General features: G+C 42.7%; 1 protein-coding gene across 7 annotated transcripts in view; it reads left to right on the top strand.

Annotated features, from left to right (window-relative positions):
• The window catches only part of LOC131682018 (cGMP-dependent protein kinase, isozyme 2 forms cD4/T1/T3A/T3B), a 589,291-nt gene extending 578,106 nt beyond the window's left edge, over nt 1–11,185 (top strand). For all 7 annotated transcript variants that reach the window (XM_058963167.1, XM_058963165.1, XM_058963166.1 and 4 more), the window contains 7 exons: nt 4,385–4,621; nt 4,691–4,840; nt 5,011–5,215; nt 5,276–5,564; nt 5,627–5,752; nt 9,764–9,953; nt 10,023–11,185. In XM_058963167.1, coding sequence (XP_058819150.1) covers nt 4,385–4,621; nt 4,691–4,840; nt 5,011–5,215; nt 5,276–5,564; nt 5,627–5,752; nt 9,764–9,953; nt 10,023–10,188 — 1,363 coding nt within the window. In that variant the 3' untranslated portion in view covers nt 10,189–11,185. The remainder of the gene's footprint in view (nt 1–4,384; nt 4,622–4,690; nt 4,841–5,010; nt 5,216–5,275; nt 5,565–5,626; nt 5,753–9,763; nt 9,954–10,022) is intronic.
• The last annotated feature ends 8,473 nt before the right edge of the window (nt 11,186–19,658 follow it).

Below are 19,658 nucleotides of genomic sequence, written 5' to 3' on the forward strand. Positions count from 1 at the left end.
GAAAATTGTCCTCTTTGCCAGAGGAGCCAGGTTCCCGGAATACTCCAGGGTGTGGTCAATTAGACCAAAAACCCACAAAATGTCTTTCAGTGAACTTGCTTAGCAAAATCATGAAAGTTTATGTACCTTAAGACGGGTTTTGCAACCAGTGAAAAATTGTCCTCTTTGCCTGAGGGACCAGGTATCCGGATTACCCCGGAGTATGGCCAATTAGTCCAAAACCCTCAAAATGTCTTGCAGTGTGCTTGTTTTGCAAAATCGTTTGAAGTGCTGCAAGACAAGTTTTGAAACCATTCGAGAATCGTCCCTTTTTACCGGAGGAAGCAGGTTCCCAGAAGATCCAGGGGTGTGTCCAATTTGACCAAAAACCTTCAAAATGGTCTCCAGTGCACTTGTTTTGCAAAACTATAAAGTTTGACAGCCAGCAAGACGGGTTTTATAATCAGTCGATCAGTGTCCTCTTTGCTGGAGGAACCAGGTTTCCAGAATACCCCGGGTTGTGGCCAATTCAACCAAAAACTTTCAAAATATTTGACGCATTGACGTTTGTTTTACAAAATCATAACGTTTTGTGCGTCGCAAGACTAGTTTGAAGATTGCTATGAAAGTTTTTTGCTTTTCGGACAGGGGGTAAGCCCAGTATGACCAATTCCGGAAAAATGACCTGTTTCAAAAACTGGACAAAATTTTTGATCGTTTTCAAAAAACCGGTTTCGGTTACAACGGGGCTGAGAACCATTATTTTGAAATTTGACATTTTCAATGAATGGGTTGGGGACGTAATAGTTAAAGAGCTGTACAATACCGAGAAGGAAATAATGGTAAGCTGTATAAGGCTGGTGGATGAATCAATTTGTGTCGTTAGCTATTACCAGCAGAAGCAATTATTATCATATCTGATGGTTGGAAAGTAGCATACACAATGAAACACCGGATTTTGAAACACCCGACCGATGCTAGTTCGTGATTGGTTACCGCTAATTTCATGCATCGTGCCGCAAATCTTGAACAGAATGATTTGTGATTTTAGTCGGTTTCTATTACTCAAACTTGATGGATGGCTGGAGACTACATTTCAACTTCGACTGAGAAGGTGATTATTAGGATTCAGCTGGCTCCGTGGACTGACTGTAATAATTAGTTTGCAAAGCTCCGTTCTAGTAACGGGGGCCAATTGGAACAAAAATCTCTCACCCAGAGAACCTTTTTCTTTGGAAAACGAATTAGTCCTCATCAGCACTATCAAGGCATCCACCAATAATTTTAAATTTCCGTCACCAACTATTATTGTAATTTCCGGGTCGAAATTAGCATACACAAGCAGGAAAAAACCGGTTTTAAATCATTTAACTTAAGGTCGTGCGTGATTGATTTCCACTAATTCCATGCACCGATCCGCGAACCTTGAACAGTTTTCGTTCGAAGCTAAAACTCTTTGACGATGGAGTTCACTGATTTCGTTCGATGGCCAGCCCATTTGGCTTCGAACGTAAAGTGAATCTAACACAAAACCGGGGGTCGTATGCGAGGGCGGTGTCATTCGTGTGTTACAATACATATCATGGACCATAAACGTTTCAAACCAACAAAGGACGACTATCAATGCCACAGTGTCAATGTTATGATACTAGAACAGGTTGAAAGGAATCGTAGAACTTGAATTATTTAAGAAAGTTTGTCAGTTATTAAAATGACATTAAACCGATTTTGAATTTAATCAGTTGTCCAGTGTTTAAGTGGCATATTTTATGAATCGAGAATTTTCGATTTGACACCCGCGTTGGTTGCCGAACCGTATCGATTATTATGGTGAATCCGGATTTGTGCATCAATTTATCCGCCACCCAACAACAAAACCCCTCCATAACAACAGCTGTCACACTACCTTTCTCTTCCTTCCCCGTGACCGCAGGGATGTAACTGGCGCTATTCTTAGCACCTCAAAGTTCGAAACTCTTGCAAAGTACACATAGATGATGACAAGTTATTTATTCATATTCTGTTCAACTACGAAAAAGCGACTAAGAACCGTATGGTCTGTATATCTACATTAACAATTCTTGATATTAGAGTTGAAACTTCAAAATTTGCATTCAGACTACGAGTTCGTTTCGGTTTCATGTTTCATCTACACCATTTTGCTAATTTAAAAGCGCGCAACGCGAGAAAGCATCGAAAATTGAAGAAATCTATACCGTTTATTCAAAACGTCATATCTAACAAATGTAAACAAACTGAGTTTATTATGCCAAATAAATGCTAAGCATTGACTCTTTATCGTCCACAAATAATAGAGAAAAATAATAACTCTTTACATGTTAATTAAATCTTAAGTCAAAATGTTACATATAGTATACCAAAGTTTTGCTAATATTTTGTAGATGTGATGTTTTGCGTTTTGATGTTTTTCCAAGTCGATTGTAGTTAGCATCTTTTTCCAATGCCAAACTCATTTCTACACTCCCGGTTGCAATACAGCACATGAAATATATCACAACTACTGTCAAAACGTCACAGTAAAATGTGCCATCTACAAACGGTGTTGCCAAGACCACACATGTTAAAGAGCATAATAGTAAAAGTGATCGGCAAAATGTAATAAAATAATAGTTATCAATTATCTCCCTATTATTTTCGCAAAAAACATGTAATATGCTTATACGATCCTGCAATGAGTAAATGCAGAGGTGATAGTAGAATTAATAGCCTTCTGTGTGCTTTATTTGTGAAATAAATTTAAAAATTGCAAGGAAATCTTCGCACGCGATCCGTTTGACGTTTCTGTTAGATATGATGTAATGAAAAAACCAGGGAGGTGTCACTCCTGTCATCCGCTATCGAGATATACAGACTTTGACAGTAGTCAACATTTTATGGGCCTAGCCGCTTCTAGGCAGCCCCTGTCAAGGACGACGTCTCTGTACAGCCAGCATCACTGCCATGATAATCATAACATTAATTTTGAATTGAATGATTAAAAGCTGTATTTAGTTACTAAATGTTGTTTTTCTGAGTAATATGGTGTTAAATCATCCCACAAGATGCAAAACGTCGTGTGGAATGCTTGAATATCGTGTATAGTGCCGAACATAATTCTTTGTTTGGGGCTTTATAGCTATAACGACCCATATATGTAGGTCGCTGTCAAACTCCATATGATGGTATAGGGTTGCCAGGAGGCTGCTTCTAAGCCCATGTCACCCGTGCAATAGCATTGGGTTGTTTTGATTTTAACAAAGGCAGATGTTGGCTAGGACAAAATGGCTGCCTAGCAGGGGGCTGGAAAAACGCTCTAGAAATGCCGTGAAACCAATACTGAACCGACGACTATTGATGCACAAACAAGTCGCAACTTTTCTGAGAATCAAAAGATTGATTAATATGTAGAATATAAAACAATACAGCTAGGTCACAGATCATTGTTAAATCATCACATGCAAACCGTGGCTGCTTATTTTTTACGCACTCCATTAATCTTACTCGTAAAGTGAAGCTCACCAGCATTTCAACAATTACCTCTAACAAGACTATAAACGTACCTTTCCTTTTAGCACTATCATAAAATTTTTAATGGAATTAGTGCACCTGTAATAATAACGAGCCTGTTTAATAGTGTCGAAACAGCAGTAAATCTGTATTCAAGCGCCTTCTGGCCTTTCAAAAACACACCTAAACCATATATAGTAGCTCGAAGAATTATTGCCAACAACAAAAATCTCTGCAAAGCTCACCAAACCGTCTTTTTCTTGTGACTGGTCCGCTAATGCGGCTTCTGCTGAGATGCTCTACTGCTGATAGTGAATTAGCCGTATGCAGCTTCCAGCCGTTTGTTGTTATGAGCACACAAAGGCTACATTTATTCGGTGGTAAAACAATATTTACTAAGGTTGCATGCAAACCAGAGTAGACAATGTTATGGTTTTAGAGTGTTAATGAACGACCTCCGGTATATATCCGCTCTCAAGAAATGCACGGTCAAGGCGTCATGCAATGCCCAATCATTGTTTACGAGGGCCAATGAATATTAATAACTGTCCATGACCCAACGCTGAAATGAAATGCCATGATGTGAGCTTTTTTTGTAGCTAATGGCACCGATACGGGAATGTTTGGTCGTTTTATCCAACTAATCAACTAGTAATTATGATCGAACCGTGGGTACTGTTTCATACTATTTTTGGTCAGTGCCCTGTGAGGGTTCAACGAGTACTTTTAGCTAATTCTGTGACTGCAATTTTTGCACATTTTTGCGTTCTATGTACCTTTTATATGGATTCAAAAACTGAACTCTGGTAAAATCAAAATAGTCAAATATTCTGTAACGCAACGTTTTCACACTAATTAAATGTGTCTCTAACCACACCATATCCCTTCCCTCTTACAGCGTGCCCATCTTCAAAGACCTCCCAGAAGACACGCTGTGCAAGATTTCCGACGTGCTCGAAGAGTGCTACTACCAGAAAGGTGACTACATCATCCGCCAGGGTGCTCGAGGTGACACGTTCTTCATTATATCCAAGGGTCAGGTACGTGTTACCATCCGGCAACCCGAAACCCAGGAGGAAAAGTTTATCCGGACACTCGGCAAGGGCGATTTCTTCGGCGAAAAAGCACTGCAAGGGTTTGTATTATAATTTGGACTAGTTCTGGCAAGGTGAGTGATAATTTGAACTTTATTTTTATTTCAAAGGGATGATCTGCGAACGGCTAACATTATTTGCGATTCCCCGGAGGGCGTCACATGTTTGGTCATTGATCGGGACACGTTCAATCAGCTGATCTCGAATTTGGATGAAATCAAAAATCGCTACAATGACGATGCAGTGGTTCAGAAGAAGAAGTAAGTATCTTGTTAGAGCACGATCTTAACTTTCGTTTAAACAGTAAGTGCAATTGTTCTCATTCGATCGAAAGCTTTCTTTTTTGAGGACCTGTGAGTATATGAATTTAAAACCAAGCGTCGCGTTCATTACCAAATTCAGTTCTAATCGTTTTTCATATAACCACTAGGATCTACGAAGAGTTCCGCGATGTGCGGCTCTCGGATTTGCGAGTGTTGGCCACCCTGGGCGTAGGAGGTTTCGGTCGGGTTGAACTGGTTCAACTGGCCCAGGACAAGTCACGATCCTTCGCTCTGAAGCAGATGAAGAAGTCCCAAATTGTGGAAACTCGTCAACAGCAGCACATTATGTCCGAAAAAGAAATCATGAGCGAAGTATTGACTGTTGCCTGCTATTCGGTTTCTGCTTTGCTAATCACGTCTCTATTTTCACAGGCAAACAGCGACTTTATCGTGAAATTGTACAAAACCTTCAAAGATCGCAAATATTTGTACATGCTAATGGAAAGCTGCCTCGGAGGGGAACTGTGGACGATTCTACGAGATCGTGGACACTTTGACGATTCCACTACCCGATTCTATACGGCTTGCGTGGTGGAAGCTTTCGATTATCTGCACTCGCGCAACATCATCTATCGGGATCTGAAGCCGGAGAATCTCCTGCTGGACGTTTCGGGATACGTAAAACTGGTGGACTTTGGGTTCGCTAAAAAGCTTCAGTCAGGTACGCTTGCTGGATGCCTAAAAGTTGTCGTATTATTCTATTAATTTTGATTTTTCATCTAGGACGGAAAACTTGGACGTTCTGCGGAACGCCAGAATACGTAGCACCGGAAGTGATCCTCAACCGGGGCCATGACATCAGTGCTGACTACTGGTCACTAGGAGTGCTTATGTTTGAGTTGTTAACTGGTAAGTCCTTGTGTTTGGATCATTTTTACTTTGATGGGACTCGATGGGATATTGGGAAACAAATTGTAGAAGGTTCATATTCAATTGCTGCTTATTAGGGATCCTAGGTTTAATTTTTGGACTGAACGTTTTGTAAAAATGAAACATTGTGAAATTCTATGAAAATCATAAAACTGCAAGCGGTTACCTATGTGTAGATAAAAACGCGACAGCCGGAGGGTTAACGTGAACTCGGGGATAAATTGTACAATAATAAAGATGAATAAAAAATATGGGTGGGTGTAATATCTGTAACATAACCGGAATGTCAGGCTCTATCTGATCGGAAATATGTGCACGTAAATTGTATTTGATTCCGTAAAATGTACGACTACTATAAATAACAAAAATAATGTATTCAGTCTACTTTCTTCTTCTGCCCAAGCCAGACGTACAATCGAACCAAGTGAACAACCCTAGCAACCTCTCGATCTAGTGTGCATTGTCTCGATAACAAAGGAAACAATTTATATTTAAGTAAAGTTGACGAAAAAACTCTGCTCCGACCCAACACAGCGATCGATTGAGTTTTCGTGAAATGGAATATCTGCCGAAGGTGAAGATGCAGCTTTGGCTCAAGGAGGTTATATATCTGCAGTATCATCATCTTCGCAATGCAGTACTCATATAATTCAACACGTTAGTCCAAGCTGAACGTTTCGTTTTGCAGGACAACTTGAAGCAGGTGGCTGAAAATGATAAAGTTGAAATTAAGATTCCTGTGTATATAGAAAAAGACTATGTAGATGTGAAGCTACTTGATCTATCACCACGTACACCTCCTGATCGAATTGCAGAATACATGTCGCAATGCGGAGAAGTAGAATCCATTTCACTTGATACGTGGAGAAATTTCTTCCCGGGTACACCTAACGGTGTACTTGTGATGAGGATGCGGATCGAAAGATTTATCCCCTTCCACTTGACTATAAAACTCAAAACCCGCGAAGCTACTATTAATCAAACTACGTTATGCACCCATGAGGAGCAAACTCCAGCGTGCAAGTACTGTAATCAGATAGTGCACCACGGACAACCTTGCGCGGAAGATATAGAGGATACATCTCTACCGATTGCCAACGCTTCCACGGCAAACCAACGCAAAAAAGAGTTTCTGAGCCGTAGCAAACGCGATAGCCAGTGCCTCGGTAGAGAACACCGAGAGAGGGATAGCCCTACCCTTATTCCGCCTACTCCTATTCCAACCTCATCTTCGATCTTGGAGTCGTCAGTGAATATCTGCGCGTGATTCCTATACCTAGTTGTACTTGGCTCAGGCTTCCCTACAGGCTGAGCCGGCTCTCAGATCTGTAGACAAACATGTATCCAGGCTGAGTTCACGGTTGTGTCAGACCCGGTTGCGAACTCGGTGAAAACACGCGATCGATGGCAGTTCGTCGACTGTGTATTACCGGTAGATCTCGTTGACTGTCTGTAGCAGAAAGCAATCCTCTCCAGCTGTACGCTCCAAGAGATCCAATGCTCATCTGGAAATTGTGAGTGCAGCCGCCCAACGAAGGGGGCGAATCCCGGCCTCGACGCAGGTCGCTTCAGAAGGTGTGCTGGGAAGCAGATTAGAAACAGCGCGAAGTGTCCCGTGTTATAGAGTGCTTAAAATATTGATGAAACCTCCCGTATTGGAGGACATCAGCTCTACCCCGTAGAATATCTTGCTCTGGACTAGTTTCTGGCTAATGCTCAGTGCAGTGCGACGATTACAGCGCTTGTGCCGGGCGCTTATTGTTTTAATTAGTCGCAACCGGCTCCTGCAGTCGAAAATGTAGCCCGAAAGTGAAGCGACGGTGCACGGTTGTCCTCAGGATCTTCGGTTCTGTACGGTAGGGAATGACCACTCCGTCCAGCAGGATCGGCCTCCCTGTTGCAATATGGTTTGGCTGCGGCAGTGCGTAATCACGCTCTTAGAGGGTGACATGTTGAAGCCGACTGATACCGCCCGTCGGTTCAAGGCGGCTTGAAGCTTACGACGGGTTCGTCAAAGGATCCTTCCAATCGCTACCAGCACGAAGTCATCGGCGTAGACGAAAATATTGATTCCCGCACGCAAGCTGATAAACTTGACCACCAGGAATACTGTGACGTTGAGGACCGATCCCTAGAGAACCCCGTGGTCCTCCGGAAAGGCTTCGGATTGAGTGCCTCCGATTCCCACGCATGAGGTATGGTTGGACAGAAAGTCGTCCAAGTTTCCGGTGGTCCCCCAGTTAGCCAGTTGTTGCAGTACACCGTGATGCCACACGGTATTATTTGCCTTCGCCACGTAGAGTATAGCGATGCAAGCCGTCGGTTATAGATTGTCGTGCCTCTCCGAAGCTGGCGAGGTAGCCGCGTCGAAACGCGAACTGTCGTTGATCCAAAAGTGTACGCTCCTTCAGTAGGTCCAGTCTGTTGCCCATTCGCTGCATCGTCTTAGCGAAGCAAGGGAGCAGACTGTTGGGGGGGGGGGAGAAATCCTCCGGCGTTATATTCCCCTGGCATGTTTTTGGGATAGGAGTTACAAAGGCTACCGGTGGACAATGCCATAGTGGAAGATAGCCAACGACATTCAATGCGACAGACCTATCGTATGCCGATTCTAATACCGCACAATGTTCACTTCCTGTGTAAGGCTGGTTGTATACTTGTCCTGAATCAGATTCAAAACGCCCGGAGCTGTTCTCGACCCTTTGCTTGGTTCACATAAACGCGGAAGAGAGGGCGGCGTCTGCAGACGGGGAAGCGAAGTGCCTGCCTAGCTCGTTACCTATGGTTGCAGGATCGATCGTCGTGCACCCGTTAACAGCAATGGCATAGCCAGTGTGTCACAGCTTTCCGCTTAAGGCGTAAACTCTCCATCAGAGCTCTTATGTCAAGGAATTTGAAGAGATACCTTCCAGAAACCTGGCCCACCTGGTGTTCTTTGCCGCTTTTCTGGTCTCGTTTCTGGCCTTTCTGAAGCCATCAGCCCGCTGACTTCAGTGTCTATCGTCCATAGATGTGCCCACAGCGCAGTTCGATCTCTGAGGCTCCAGGTAACAGCGGACCGGTTGAATATATTGGTAAGTTCCTCTAGCGTGTATGATTCGTCCCGATTTATTCGATCGTTGACAGTCTCCTCATGGCGGGTCCAGTCTGCTAAGTTCCTGTCTGAGTGTACCGTACGACGAGCGTCGCAGCGGGGATGGACTTCCACGGGCGGGGCCAGTACGTGGAAGCAGGAAGCAGCTTGTGTTGCCGCCAGTGACATTTGGCAGTCGTTGGAAGTCTTCAGTGAGGATACGATTACTGGATGGTGGTCTGTTTGCTGGGAGCTTCTGAACTGTAAAGCTTTCTGGTAGTTGAATCTGTGGGCGAAAATTTGCCGGTGGATGGATTTCGATCGGGTTGAGCACTAGTACTTACCCGGGAAGTGCCCGGACCTCCTGCACTAGCAGCCGTCGGGGGAGCATCGCTACAAGGCGGAATGTTCCCATCCAGGGTGGGCACGGGGGAATGGGCGTAACAATTGGTAAAAAGTACCGAGTGCCAGGAGCAACCGGGAACCGGGCTAAGGTCTCGTCGTACTCGTTGCTGTTGGTGAGTATATGTTTCCCGGCTGAGAGTTCTTCCCGGTGGCCCGTTGGGTGCGGGGGTATCGGGAGACCTGTACCGGTTCTCGTTGTAATAGAGTTGTCGGCTTGGATTATTTGTTTTAGAATAATTTCTGTACTATTTTTAAACAAAGAAAAATTATTGAAAAAATACCAATCAATGTTCAAAGTGTACATCATGCTTACGGTCAAGTTTTACAGGCGTCCCTGGTTAGAAAAGCAAAGACACCCTTTTGTATAATAACTAGGCAAACAAATAGGGAAAATTTACGTAGGCATTTTGTCGAGGTGGAAAGGATACAGGAATGATCTATGCTTGCTCATTAAGGAGAAAGTTTACTATCACATCAAATATTAACCATGCTAACCTATCGACCACTTACAGGAACCCCTCCCTTCACCGGAGCCGATCCCATGCGCACGTACAACATTATCCTGAAGGGTATCGATGCCATCGAGTTTCCACGCAACATCACTCGTAACGCGACCGCCCTGATCAAGAAACTATGCCGGGACAACCCGACGGAGCGGTTAGGATATCAACGGGGTGGAATCAGCGAAATCCAGAAGCACAAGTAAAATACCAATAATCTGATTTCATACAGCCCACCCGATTCTAAAGAACTTTTTTTTTCTTTCGCTAGATGGTTCGACGGCTTCTACTGGGACGGACTGCGAAATCGTACCCTCCCGCCACCGATTCTCCCGAAAGTGCAGAGCGTCGTTGATACCGCCAACTTCGATGACTACCCGGCTGATCCAGATGGTCCGCCACCGGACGATCTTTCCGGGTGGGACGAGGAATTCTAAGGCGCACCAAATGATGAGCGATGGATTTCTTCCCAGGTTTCATGTAATTTTATTTGTTAGGACAAAAAGTGTACGGGCTTGCTCGGAACATGGTTACTATTATTCCCAGGGGGGCACAACAGAACCAATGGAATGGCAAGCCTAGTTTTGTGACTATGTAGAAGTTAGCATTCGTTCGTGTGTACGCGGTCGCTGTACAGAAATCTGACGTCAATTCGAATATCGTGAAGAGCATTCACACTAGCGAAAAGGACATTGTATCACTATTACTGTAGAGCCACTATTACGGAAAAAGATGCATAGTTGATGGTTGAATGGTAAGTAAGTACGAGACCAATTCTTGGAGCCATATTTGGGGCACGATGTAGGGAAACAATCTCAAAATTGACAAAAAAAACGTATACATAGTTCACATGGATGTCTAGTGGAAGAAAGATAGCGGTCAGAATGTCTTCCTAATCATTTTTAATGTGTTAATTTTTAAATCTTTTATTTATCCTCACAGAAGTGAACACTGGTATTCGTGCTATTGTTTTACGTGGGTTTCTAACAAATCAAAGAAAACTCGTATAAATTATAAGAACAATGCTTTCTCACCGAAAAATGGGCAAACTAAACCATAAAGTTGAAAAGGGCGCACGGTAGAGTTAGTAGCTCACCTAATTGCGCTTCGACAACGTGTTTCAACTGCATGGTTGGAATAAAAAAAACAACAGAGTCCCCTAACCAATACAAATAAGCAAAAACCTTTTTTGTTTTTTCAAATTCAACCCCTTCTTGCCTGTGTAAAAATGTTTATTTTTGTTATGATGTAATTTGACTTTTGTAAAAAAAATGTAAATATTCAATGGTTTTTTAATTAGAACAGGTCGTGACGATTCAAAGAAACTGTGAACAAGCGAGTAAAATGAATTAACTAAAATTCAACCTGGTTGAGAACTAGAAACAAAGCAGATATGATTATAAATAAACCGCAAGCACACTTGAAACCGATTAACAGGTTGGTATCTTTTTATAGATGACAGCCCTTCCGTAATGCTGGAATGACCTTCTTTGGGCTAGTTTTATAACACCGAACTGACTTCCAACAAACAGATTTGAATGCGTTTTTTCAAGCATGTCAATTATATTAATTAATCAAATTTTTGTTAGAACCTCAACGGCACCCCTAGCTTACCTTGAGTGGGCGGGTGGCGAAGCGGACGTAACCAGCAATCGAACCCCTCTAGCTACAACCCGGTTAATATGCCGGTAAACCTATCTTAGCCAGGGCCGGCGGAAAGCGTGGGTAGTATGGGTAGTACTACCTACTCGAAAATAACCGAGTGGGTAATTACCCACTCGAAATTTTGAACCATTTCAAAAAATTTAGATGCGCAACGCGTGTATCTCGCAGTACACACATTTGAAAACATCGATGTACCACAATTCCATTTGCATAAACGAACGTGATTTAATGTGAATGTAATGTAAGGGTTTGCATTGCGAAAAGGGAAACAATCCTTACTAATGGACCGCTCACCCTATACTTTCTACCCACTCGGGCGTAAAGTGTTTCGCCGCCCCTTTAGCTAAAAAAATAGATGTCGATTTTGAGAGTAATTGCATAACGAAAGGGCTCAAACTCAAATGTCCCAGAAAGTCGTTTTTAGCCAAAACAAATTTTTTTCGAGATAACACCAAATCTCGATTAAAATATTTACTAAGGCGTAAAAATGGACTGTCGTAACTAGTAGCTACTAAGCTAGTAGCGTAGCAGCGTGGGGAAGGGGGGGGGGGAGTTCAGGGACAACCACCTCCCCGGAAAATTTTAATGAAATTGTAAAAATATGAATATGTTGAACAAAATGTGCCTAGTACTTTAAATACTAAATACTTCTCTATGTTTCATTTGCAAAAGATATCTTCTGAGAATATTTATTTGCAGTGAAAATTGGCGACAGGCCTCGGCACCTACCGGTCGGCTCGTTGTGGAGGCTAGGTCTACCGCCGAGGACTACAACGAGTAGATCACGGCGAAACGAGGAGCTAAATGGTTCCTGGTATCGTGACAAAACTGGGAGCTAATTGGTTATCGAAACGGACATCGGTGCCGAGAGAAATTCCGCCACATTCTGTAGTCCTTCACTGACGGCGAACATGGACTGGAGAGTGTGCGAGACGCATCCCCATAGCGGCTATCTCAGACAATTTCGCATTGGCCAACGGAACCTTGCTACTGCACGGAGAACAACGACCGGCTAGCAAAAGTGGAAGACGAAAGCATTCAACGAAAACCTCTTTCTTGAGGAATTTCGGCAAAACAGCGGCATCAAGAAAGTTGATGCGGCTGACCTAACAAGAAGGATTGTGACGGCTTGTTACAAGGCCGCGAAAACTATTGCCATGCAGTAAACTGGCGTCCAGCTTACTGGGTAAATGAGTCGCTCGGTACGCTGCATGTTTCGGATCCAGAAGGCTGGTTCGGAGAGCAAGATCGAAGAGTGAGCGCAAGGCGACATTTCTGGAAGTTAGGGCCGCTTTAAAACGGGAGATCAAGATTAGCAAGCCATGGTTTCAACTGCCATAAGGAGCTGTGCTGAGAAGTGTATGCCAATTTCTGGGGGACACGCACCGAGTCGTGAAGACGAAGATGACGGCCCGTCGACGCCAGCTGAAATGTGCCTTGGTAACCTAAAGATCATCGTTTAGGGTTTCTTCCCGAAGCGCGATACAACTACCTGGGCACCGACACCGTACGGCTAAGAAGAAGGAGCAAACACAGACGAGTGGCAAGTGACTAACGACGAGCTCAAAAAAGCGTCGATGCGACTAAAATCAAAGAAAACCCCCGTCCGGATGGAATACAAAACGTGGCGCTGAAATTTGCGCTCGTCGCATATCCGGACATGTTCAGGGTGGTGCTGCAGAAGTGCCTAGCTGAAGACAGTTTCCCCGAAATGTAGTAGGTACAGAAACTATGTTGCTGCCAAAGCAAGGGACACACTTGGAGAACTCCTGGAAACAATTATCCTTAACAGGCTGACGAAATGCACGGAGGGTGACCGCGGACTGTCCCAGATGCAGTTAGGATTCCGCAAAGAAGTATCGACATTGGAAAAAAATCGGACAATGCTCGTGAGTACTGAGAAAGCATCTAAACAGAAGCTAAGAGGAAATCGATATTGCGTTGTAGTTACGATAGATTTGAAGAATCCGTTCAACAGCGCCAGCTGGGAAGCCATCGCCGCAGCGCTGAATAGAATAACCATGGCTTAGGGCTCCATTGACGGTCCAACTTTTTGGAACGGTATGTACGATTGGGTCTTGACACCGCGGCTGCCCAGGAAATCGTTGGTTTCGCGGACGACGTGTCACCAACCGTGATGGGTGAGACACTGGATGTAGTGAAGGTACGGTGACGGAGACAGTAGACACGATCGAGAACTGTATGAATGGGAGATAGCTCACCGCAAGACGGATGCGTTGTTGGTCAGCAACTGCAAAGCGGTCCAGAAGATGCAGATCGACGTCGGAGGGCACGTGCACTGAAGCAATTGAGAGTGATAATCGACGACCGGTTGAGCTTCATCAACCACGTCAACAACGCCTGCGAAAAGTTGGCAATGGCAACGAGCGCAATAACGAGGGTCATGCCAGACGTCAGCGCCCCGAGAAGCAGCACGAGACGTCTGCTATTTAGTGTTTCGTCGTCGATACTGCGATATTAGGTTCTTACCTGGGGTGCAGTGCTGTAAACCAAGCGGAACCGCGAAAAACTGAACAGGACGCTCCGACTGACGGCCGTGCCAGTCGCGAACGCGTACAGAACAATATCGTCGTAGGCAGTGTACGTTATCACCTGAATGATCGCCATTTGCATCACCCGGTGGAGGATATCGAGTGCTACAATCGAAGGAACACCAGAAACTTACGAAAGATGGTGAGAAACGATTCAATGACGACGTGGCAACAGGAATAAGACAAAATGGAAAAAGGAAGGGAGACCTACCAGCTAATTCCAAAACTGTTGACGTGGCGTCAATAGAAAGCACGGAGAGGTGAACTTCCACCTGACACCTCTCCTATCGGGCCACGGCTTCTGGAATTATCTTCATCGGTTCGAGCACGCAACGTCATCATTGTGCACGGTATGTGAGAACGTCTAGAAGACACCGGAGCATGTGGTCTTCGAATGTCCCAGGTTCGAAGCAACGTGCTGCTGCTCGAAACGGGAGGACCGGACATCAACCCGGATGTCACCTACGGAATGACAAGCGACGTAAACACATAGGACGCGGTCTACAGAGTGGTGATGCTGATCATGATCGCCTTACAACGGAAATGGCGTGATGAACAGCAAGCAACAGTTTCGGAAGAGCAATCACCGCCGGAAAACTCCGCAGAATTGGGATAGATTCACCGCCGAGGATTAGGTGAGTAGGCTGCGACAGACCTCCGAGTATGGGTCGTCGGGATCCCACGCTCCATCCGAAATCGCCGAACTTACCTCGGCAACTAGCTGATTGACTCGGTTTCGGGAGAACTTCTCTCGCCGTGAAAGTCCGTAGCGGAACTATGTATGGTTAGCTCGGTTATTACTTCACAATTGATGGATGGATTTCAATCATTTATTCACCAGCCTATTTGAAAACATCATCTTGAATATCGTTAATAATTTATTTTCTGTACTATGAAAGAACTCTATTGAAAAATCGGAAGAATCGAACAGTTCAAGAAAAAGATAATATTTCCATCCATAAGCCAGCTATTTCAGGCAGAGCCATCAATAATGGAGCATCCAGTAAAATCATGGGGCTTATATATAGTAGTCCCGCATGTCTGTTTCATACCTCACGTTGCTTGCTGATCGAACGAGCAACATATGGACTGAAACGTGCAGACGGTTTAGCAAGAGGAAGATCGAATTATACGAATTATACGAAGTGCCGTGCCGAACCAGTGCGAATGCTTGCATTTGAATCGTGTGAAAGACAAATTTTCTGTTGGCTTTCAACTTGGTTGTTTTCGCGTTTTTCTAACATGGCGGTTCATGTTTGGCTTAAGCCGAAGACTATATATTAAGAAAACTGATATCTCTTTCCTTCCCCCATACAAACGAGAAGCGACAGAGGTTACAGTGGCTCTATTGGAGAAAGGTAGGACGCTTAATGTAAAAGTATATATGTATGTGTGTGAACACGATGGAAATGACACGAATTACTACTCCATCACCGCGGCTAAATGCGTTAGATTTATCGTTGAACCTCAATTAGTGTGTGCATTGATTGAAAGAGCTACGCGTCCACTATATCCGAAACAATCCAATCAAAACAATAAATTCATCCTATGCGTACAAGGTTTAGACTGGCTTGATTCTTGCTACTGCGATTAAAGATCAGACGAAACGAGTACTCGGCACGAACAACAGTGGACGGTCTCCCACTTCGTGGTGACCAGAGAGTGCTCAGAATTGTAGGCGAAAAGATCGAAAAGGCCGTTAGAAACGCAAATGAATGAAAGCTAAAAACGCGGTTATTGGCCTCGGTTCGTCGACAGATTAACGAGAGAAACCATGTTTTGTCTGGTGACTAGGCCCTACATTGTGTATTCGATTCAACCTTCGATCAGAATAAACGGAACCAAGAATCCTTTTTCGGCGACAACAGCATTGCATCTAGACGTTCAAACAGTAGACGCTTCGCATTGAAATGATAATGCTGTATATAAACGTAATGATTGTTCTTTCAATACACAAATTTATCTGAAAGCAAAGCATTGTAGTGCGCATATCACAGTGACGTGTATCAGATGATGACAGCTATGCATCGTTTCTATGCTAATTATTATGACTAGTGGTGAGGGTGATCATAAAAGAGGCTGTGCTGCAAAAATTCCCACAAAACTGATGGTTTTTTATTTACCTATCAACGACCGTGTCCATATCGTTACAGTTCCAAGCAGACTCTTCGTTCGATGGAGCATAACCACGACTCCTTGTATTTTCTAGGGACATGAGAGTCCCTGAGTTCTTTATCTGAACAGTCATGCCAGATTACCATATTTTGTGTTCTTTCACATTGCTCCATTCCGGGTAATGAGAATGCGTACTCATAGGCATTAGAAGATGTTATTTATGAAAGATCGCTTAGCTTCATCGAGTTTTTAAATATTTCTTGTAAGAGGACGCTCGGAAATTAGCAAATTTCGTGGAACAATAGAAGTGTGTAGGAATTCCAAAGGAACCAAAAAGCCTTGGTTCAAGACGCCTTGACCATCGTGACTTTATTCGGGTGATATCTCGGGTAATGTCCAGTCATAATACATTAAATGAGCGTCTACGATGTATTGGGGTCGTGGAGAACGGTCTCTGCACTTATGGTGACGGTTATAGCGACATTAAACATGTTGTGTGGTCGTGCGTCTAGTGCGCTAGCGCCAGATCGGCGCTAAACGAATTTCTTCGGTCTCATTTCAGCGAGAGGTTTGCTGGCTATCCTAGATCTCACCATATCTCTCACATATACATATTTTGAAGAACGATTGATATTTAAATATAGTTATCTCTACCCTTTTGGTTGATATACTAACAGCTACCTGGAAATCTGGTCCCAAAAGAGTTCCCAGCGAATCCAAGGAGGCCAGTCGGTGATCCGGCTCATGATACCCTGATAGTGATCTTCCGTTTGCCAAAAAGCTGCAAATTTAATGTTTTCTTTTCCCTGTCATTTTTGTCCACCTTTCTTCACTTTTCCCGATACCGTCACTGCTACTCTGGTGTTGGAATCACTCCCTCTTGTATATACCTTTTACCTTCCTATAAAAAGCCTAAGAGTATTTCTCCTTATTTCAATTATTAATCAATAATTGATAATAGTTCTTGTCAAAAAATAAATTGTATATCTAATCTTTAAAAATATTTCCAACAACATCCTTTAGTCTAAATAAATAGCAATATATTTTTTTAGAGTGCTTTCTTTGTTTTAAGATGTAGATGTATTCTCCTTAGTATTAATATAAAAAATCCAAATTTCAAAATAAATCCTAATTATTATCCCATATTTTCAAGAAATGTAAATTGTAAAGAAATTTATGTATCTGAATAAAAAAAAATGAAATTGTTGTGCATCAAGAATTTTTAGGAGCATGCATTTTCTGTGCGAGATACATAGGTGATTAATCTCAGGTTTTGGTTTGTTCGAAACTTTCGAGTGGGTAATTCCCCTCTCAGTTATTTTCGAGTGGGTAGTGCTACCCATACTACCCACGTATTTCGCCGGCCCTGGATATTGAAATATTTGGCGGAAGGACATTATACAAGCCAGCCACAACACAGCTCCTACGTCACACACCCCTCCTTCCCCTGCGTAACCATGTATCTGACATGAGCAAATATAAAAATACGTTTTTCAACAAACTACCCAAGAAACCACAAAGACTAAAGCAAGCATTATATTCACTATATAACAGCTTTTCGATGCTTATATGCTCTATACAAGCTTTGCAAATGTCTATAAGCTTTATACAAGCTTTGCAAATGCTTAGAAACACTACGAGTATCAAGCATTAAAACATGCCGTATATGGGTATATGAAGCTCTACTGTAGAGCTTGTGAATCCTGTTGCTATTGGCTCTCAAACGTGAAACTTTTTCGCTCGATGCGCCAACTGGATTTCGTTTTTGGTACTAGTCAAATGATGATAAAAACATTTTCTTGCATTGATGGTATAGGGTGGTTGTTCTATTTTAATTGTTTTAAAATAAATATCACATAGTTTCACAAAAAGCTTGCTTACAGGTGATAACAAACCACTCGTTCTTTCGTTTGACACCAAAACATTCAGTTGAACTCAATATTTATAACGAATTTTTGAGATCCGGAATTATTTTTGTATTGTTGAGGTTAGGTTGGTTGTTTTAGATATGGAAAATGTTTATCTAGAAATTGGACTTATCAGTGGATAACCTCGACTACCAACAACTACACTCTTTAATCCAGTGATTTTTGCCCACCATCGTGTTTTCTATCGAAATTTCAATCTCTGAATTTCATTTTAGTATAAATTGAAACTGGAAGAACAAATGTGAGTGAAGTGACAAGAAATTTACCATCTGGATATTTTTCAGAGGTAGGAAACATATTTTCTTCATCAATATTACTTTTCATTAGAAGAAATAACATTTAATTATAATATTGATTAAATTTAAAAAAAATCAGAATTTACTTTCCAATGTGTTTTGACAGACGTAAATAAAAACATCATCATTGCACTTCCATGCTCTCTGGCGGTCGACATCTAGCGTTAGATCACGAATAAGCCAGATACAGTAGTCACCGATGCCATTTTCATGCCTGTTATGGTTGGCATTTCCATTAGTCTAACCAATAAATTCCAAATCAAATATGATATGAGACACATTAGGTTTGTTCCAATACCAGGAGAAAGTGGAAGTACTCCGGAGCAAACAGGAAAAAAATCGTTACTGTGCTTTCTTCTTTTTCTTTTATAGGTAGCAAAACGGAGTAAAAAGTATTTTTTGCTTCGGAGCAATTTCCGTGTACTGGAACAAACCTATTGTAAACATAGGAAACCTCATCAGCTTCCGAGGTATGGACATGTTGTCGTAAACAAATTAAAGTGCACAAAACCTTCGAGCCATAAAATGATATCGTACATTGCGATGATTTGTTTAAATTTACTATATAAGTGAATAGTTAAAAAAAAGTATGATCAAAACCATGCGCCTTATTATAAGTGTAATCACAACAGAAATCTTTCAATTTAAGAACGGCAAATATCAATAGATTTGCCAACGGCCAAATGGATCAAACGGCAAGCGCGCTGGAACAAAGTAACTCCCAAATCTTCTAAAGGCAGAAGTTCGAACCAGAAACGTACGCCATACTAAAAAAACAAATGGCGCATGTAACACAAAGACCATGACAGAAAGAACGAGAAAAAAAATTTATCCCTGTTCTTGTTGTTTTTTTTTTCATCCAGTACACACCACAAATTGTTTTGACATATCTCCATAGACGCGGTGGAAAAAGTAGGAGTAGACAGTATATCAGCCGAATATTTCGCCAAAAGTGGCCCTTAAGCAGCACTAAAGTACGATATTGAACCCATAAGCTCTGCTACCCTTGTTCTATAAGCGACTACAGAACCGAATTGATGCCATTTTCACGGCTTAGTGGTTACTTGGGTAACCTTGCCGGTGTACCGCGAAACTGCTACTTGAGGAAGCTAGAAGATTTTCCTATACAACCAACCCGAGTTTTTGACGGAATAACATCTGCAGTTCTTATGCGAATGCTTATGCAAAAATATAAACGCTCTTAACTTGGAGTTTCTTTTCGAAACACTTATTTCTCTTCTTCTCATTTTCATTTCACGTTTTCAAATGCACTTTAACCACACACACCCCTGCAAAAAACACCCGCGAAACTTTAATCGTTTACTAATGAGGTTTTCGATTGATTGACACC

Source organism: Topomyia yanbarensis, chromosome 2 (genome assembly GCF_030247195.1).
Source record: "Topomyia yanbarensis strain Yona2022 chromosome 2, ASM3024719v1, whole genome shotgun sequence".
NCBI classification, from domain to species: domain Eukaryota; kingdom Metazoa; phylum Arthropoda; class Insecta; order Diptera; family Culicidae; genus Topomyia; species Topomyia yanbarensis.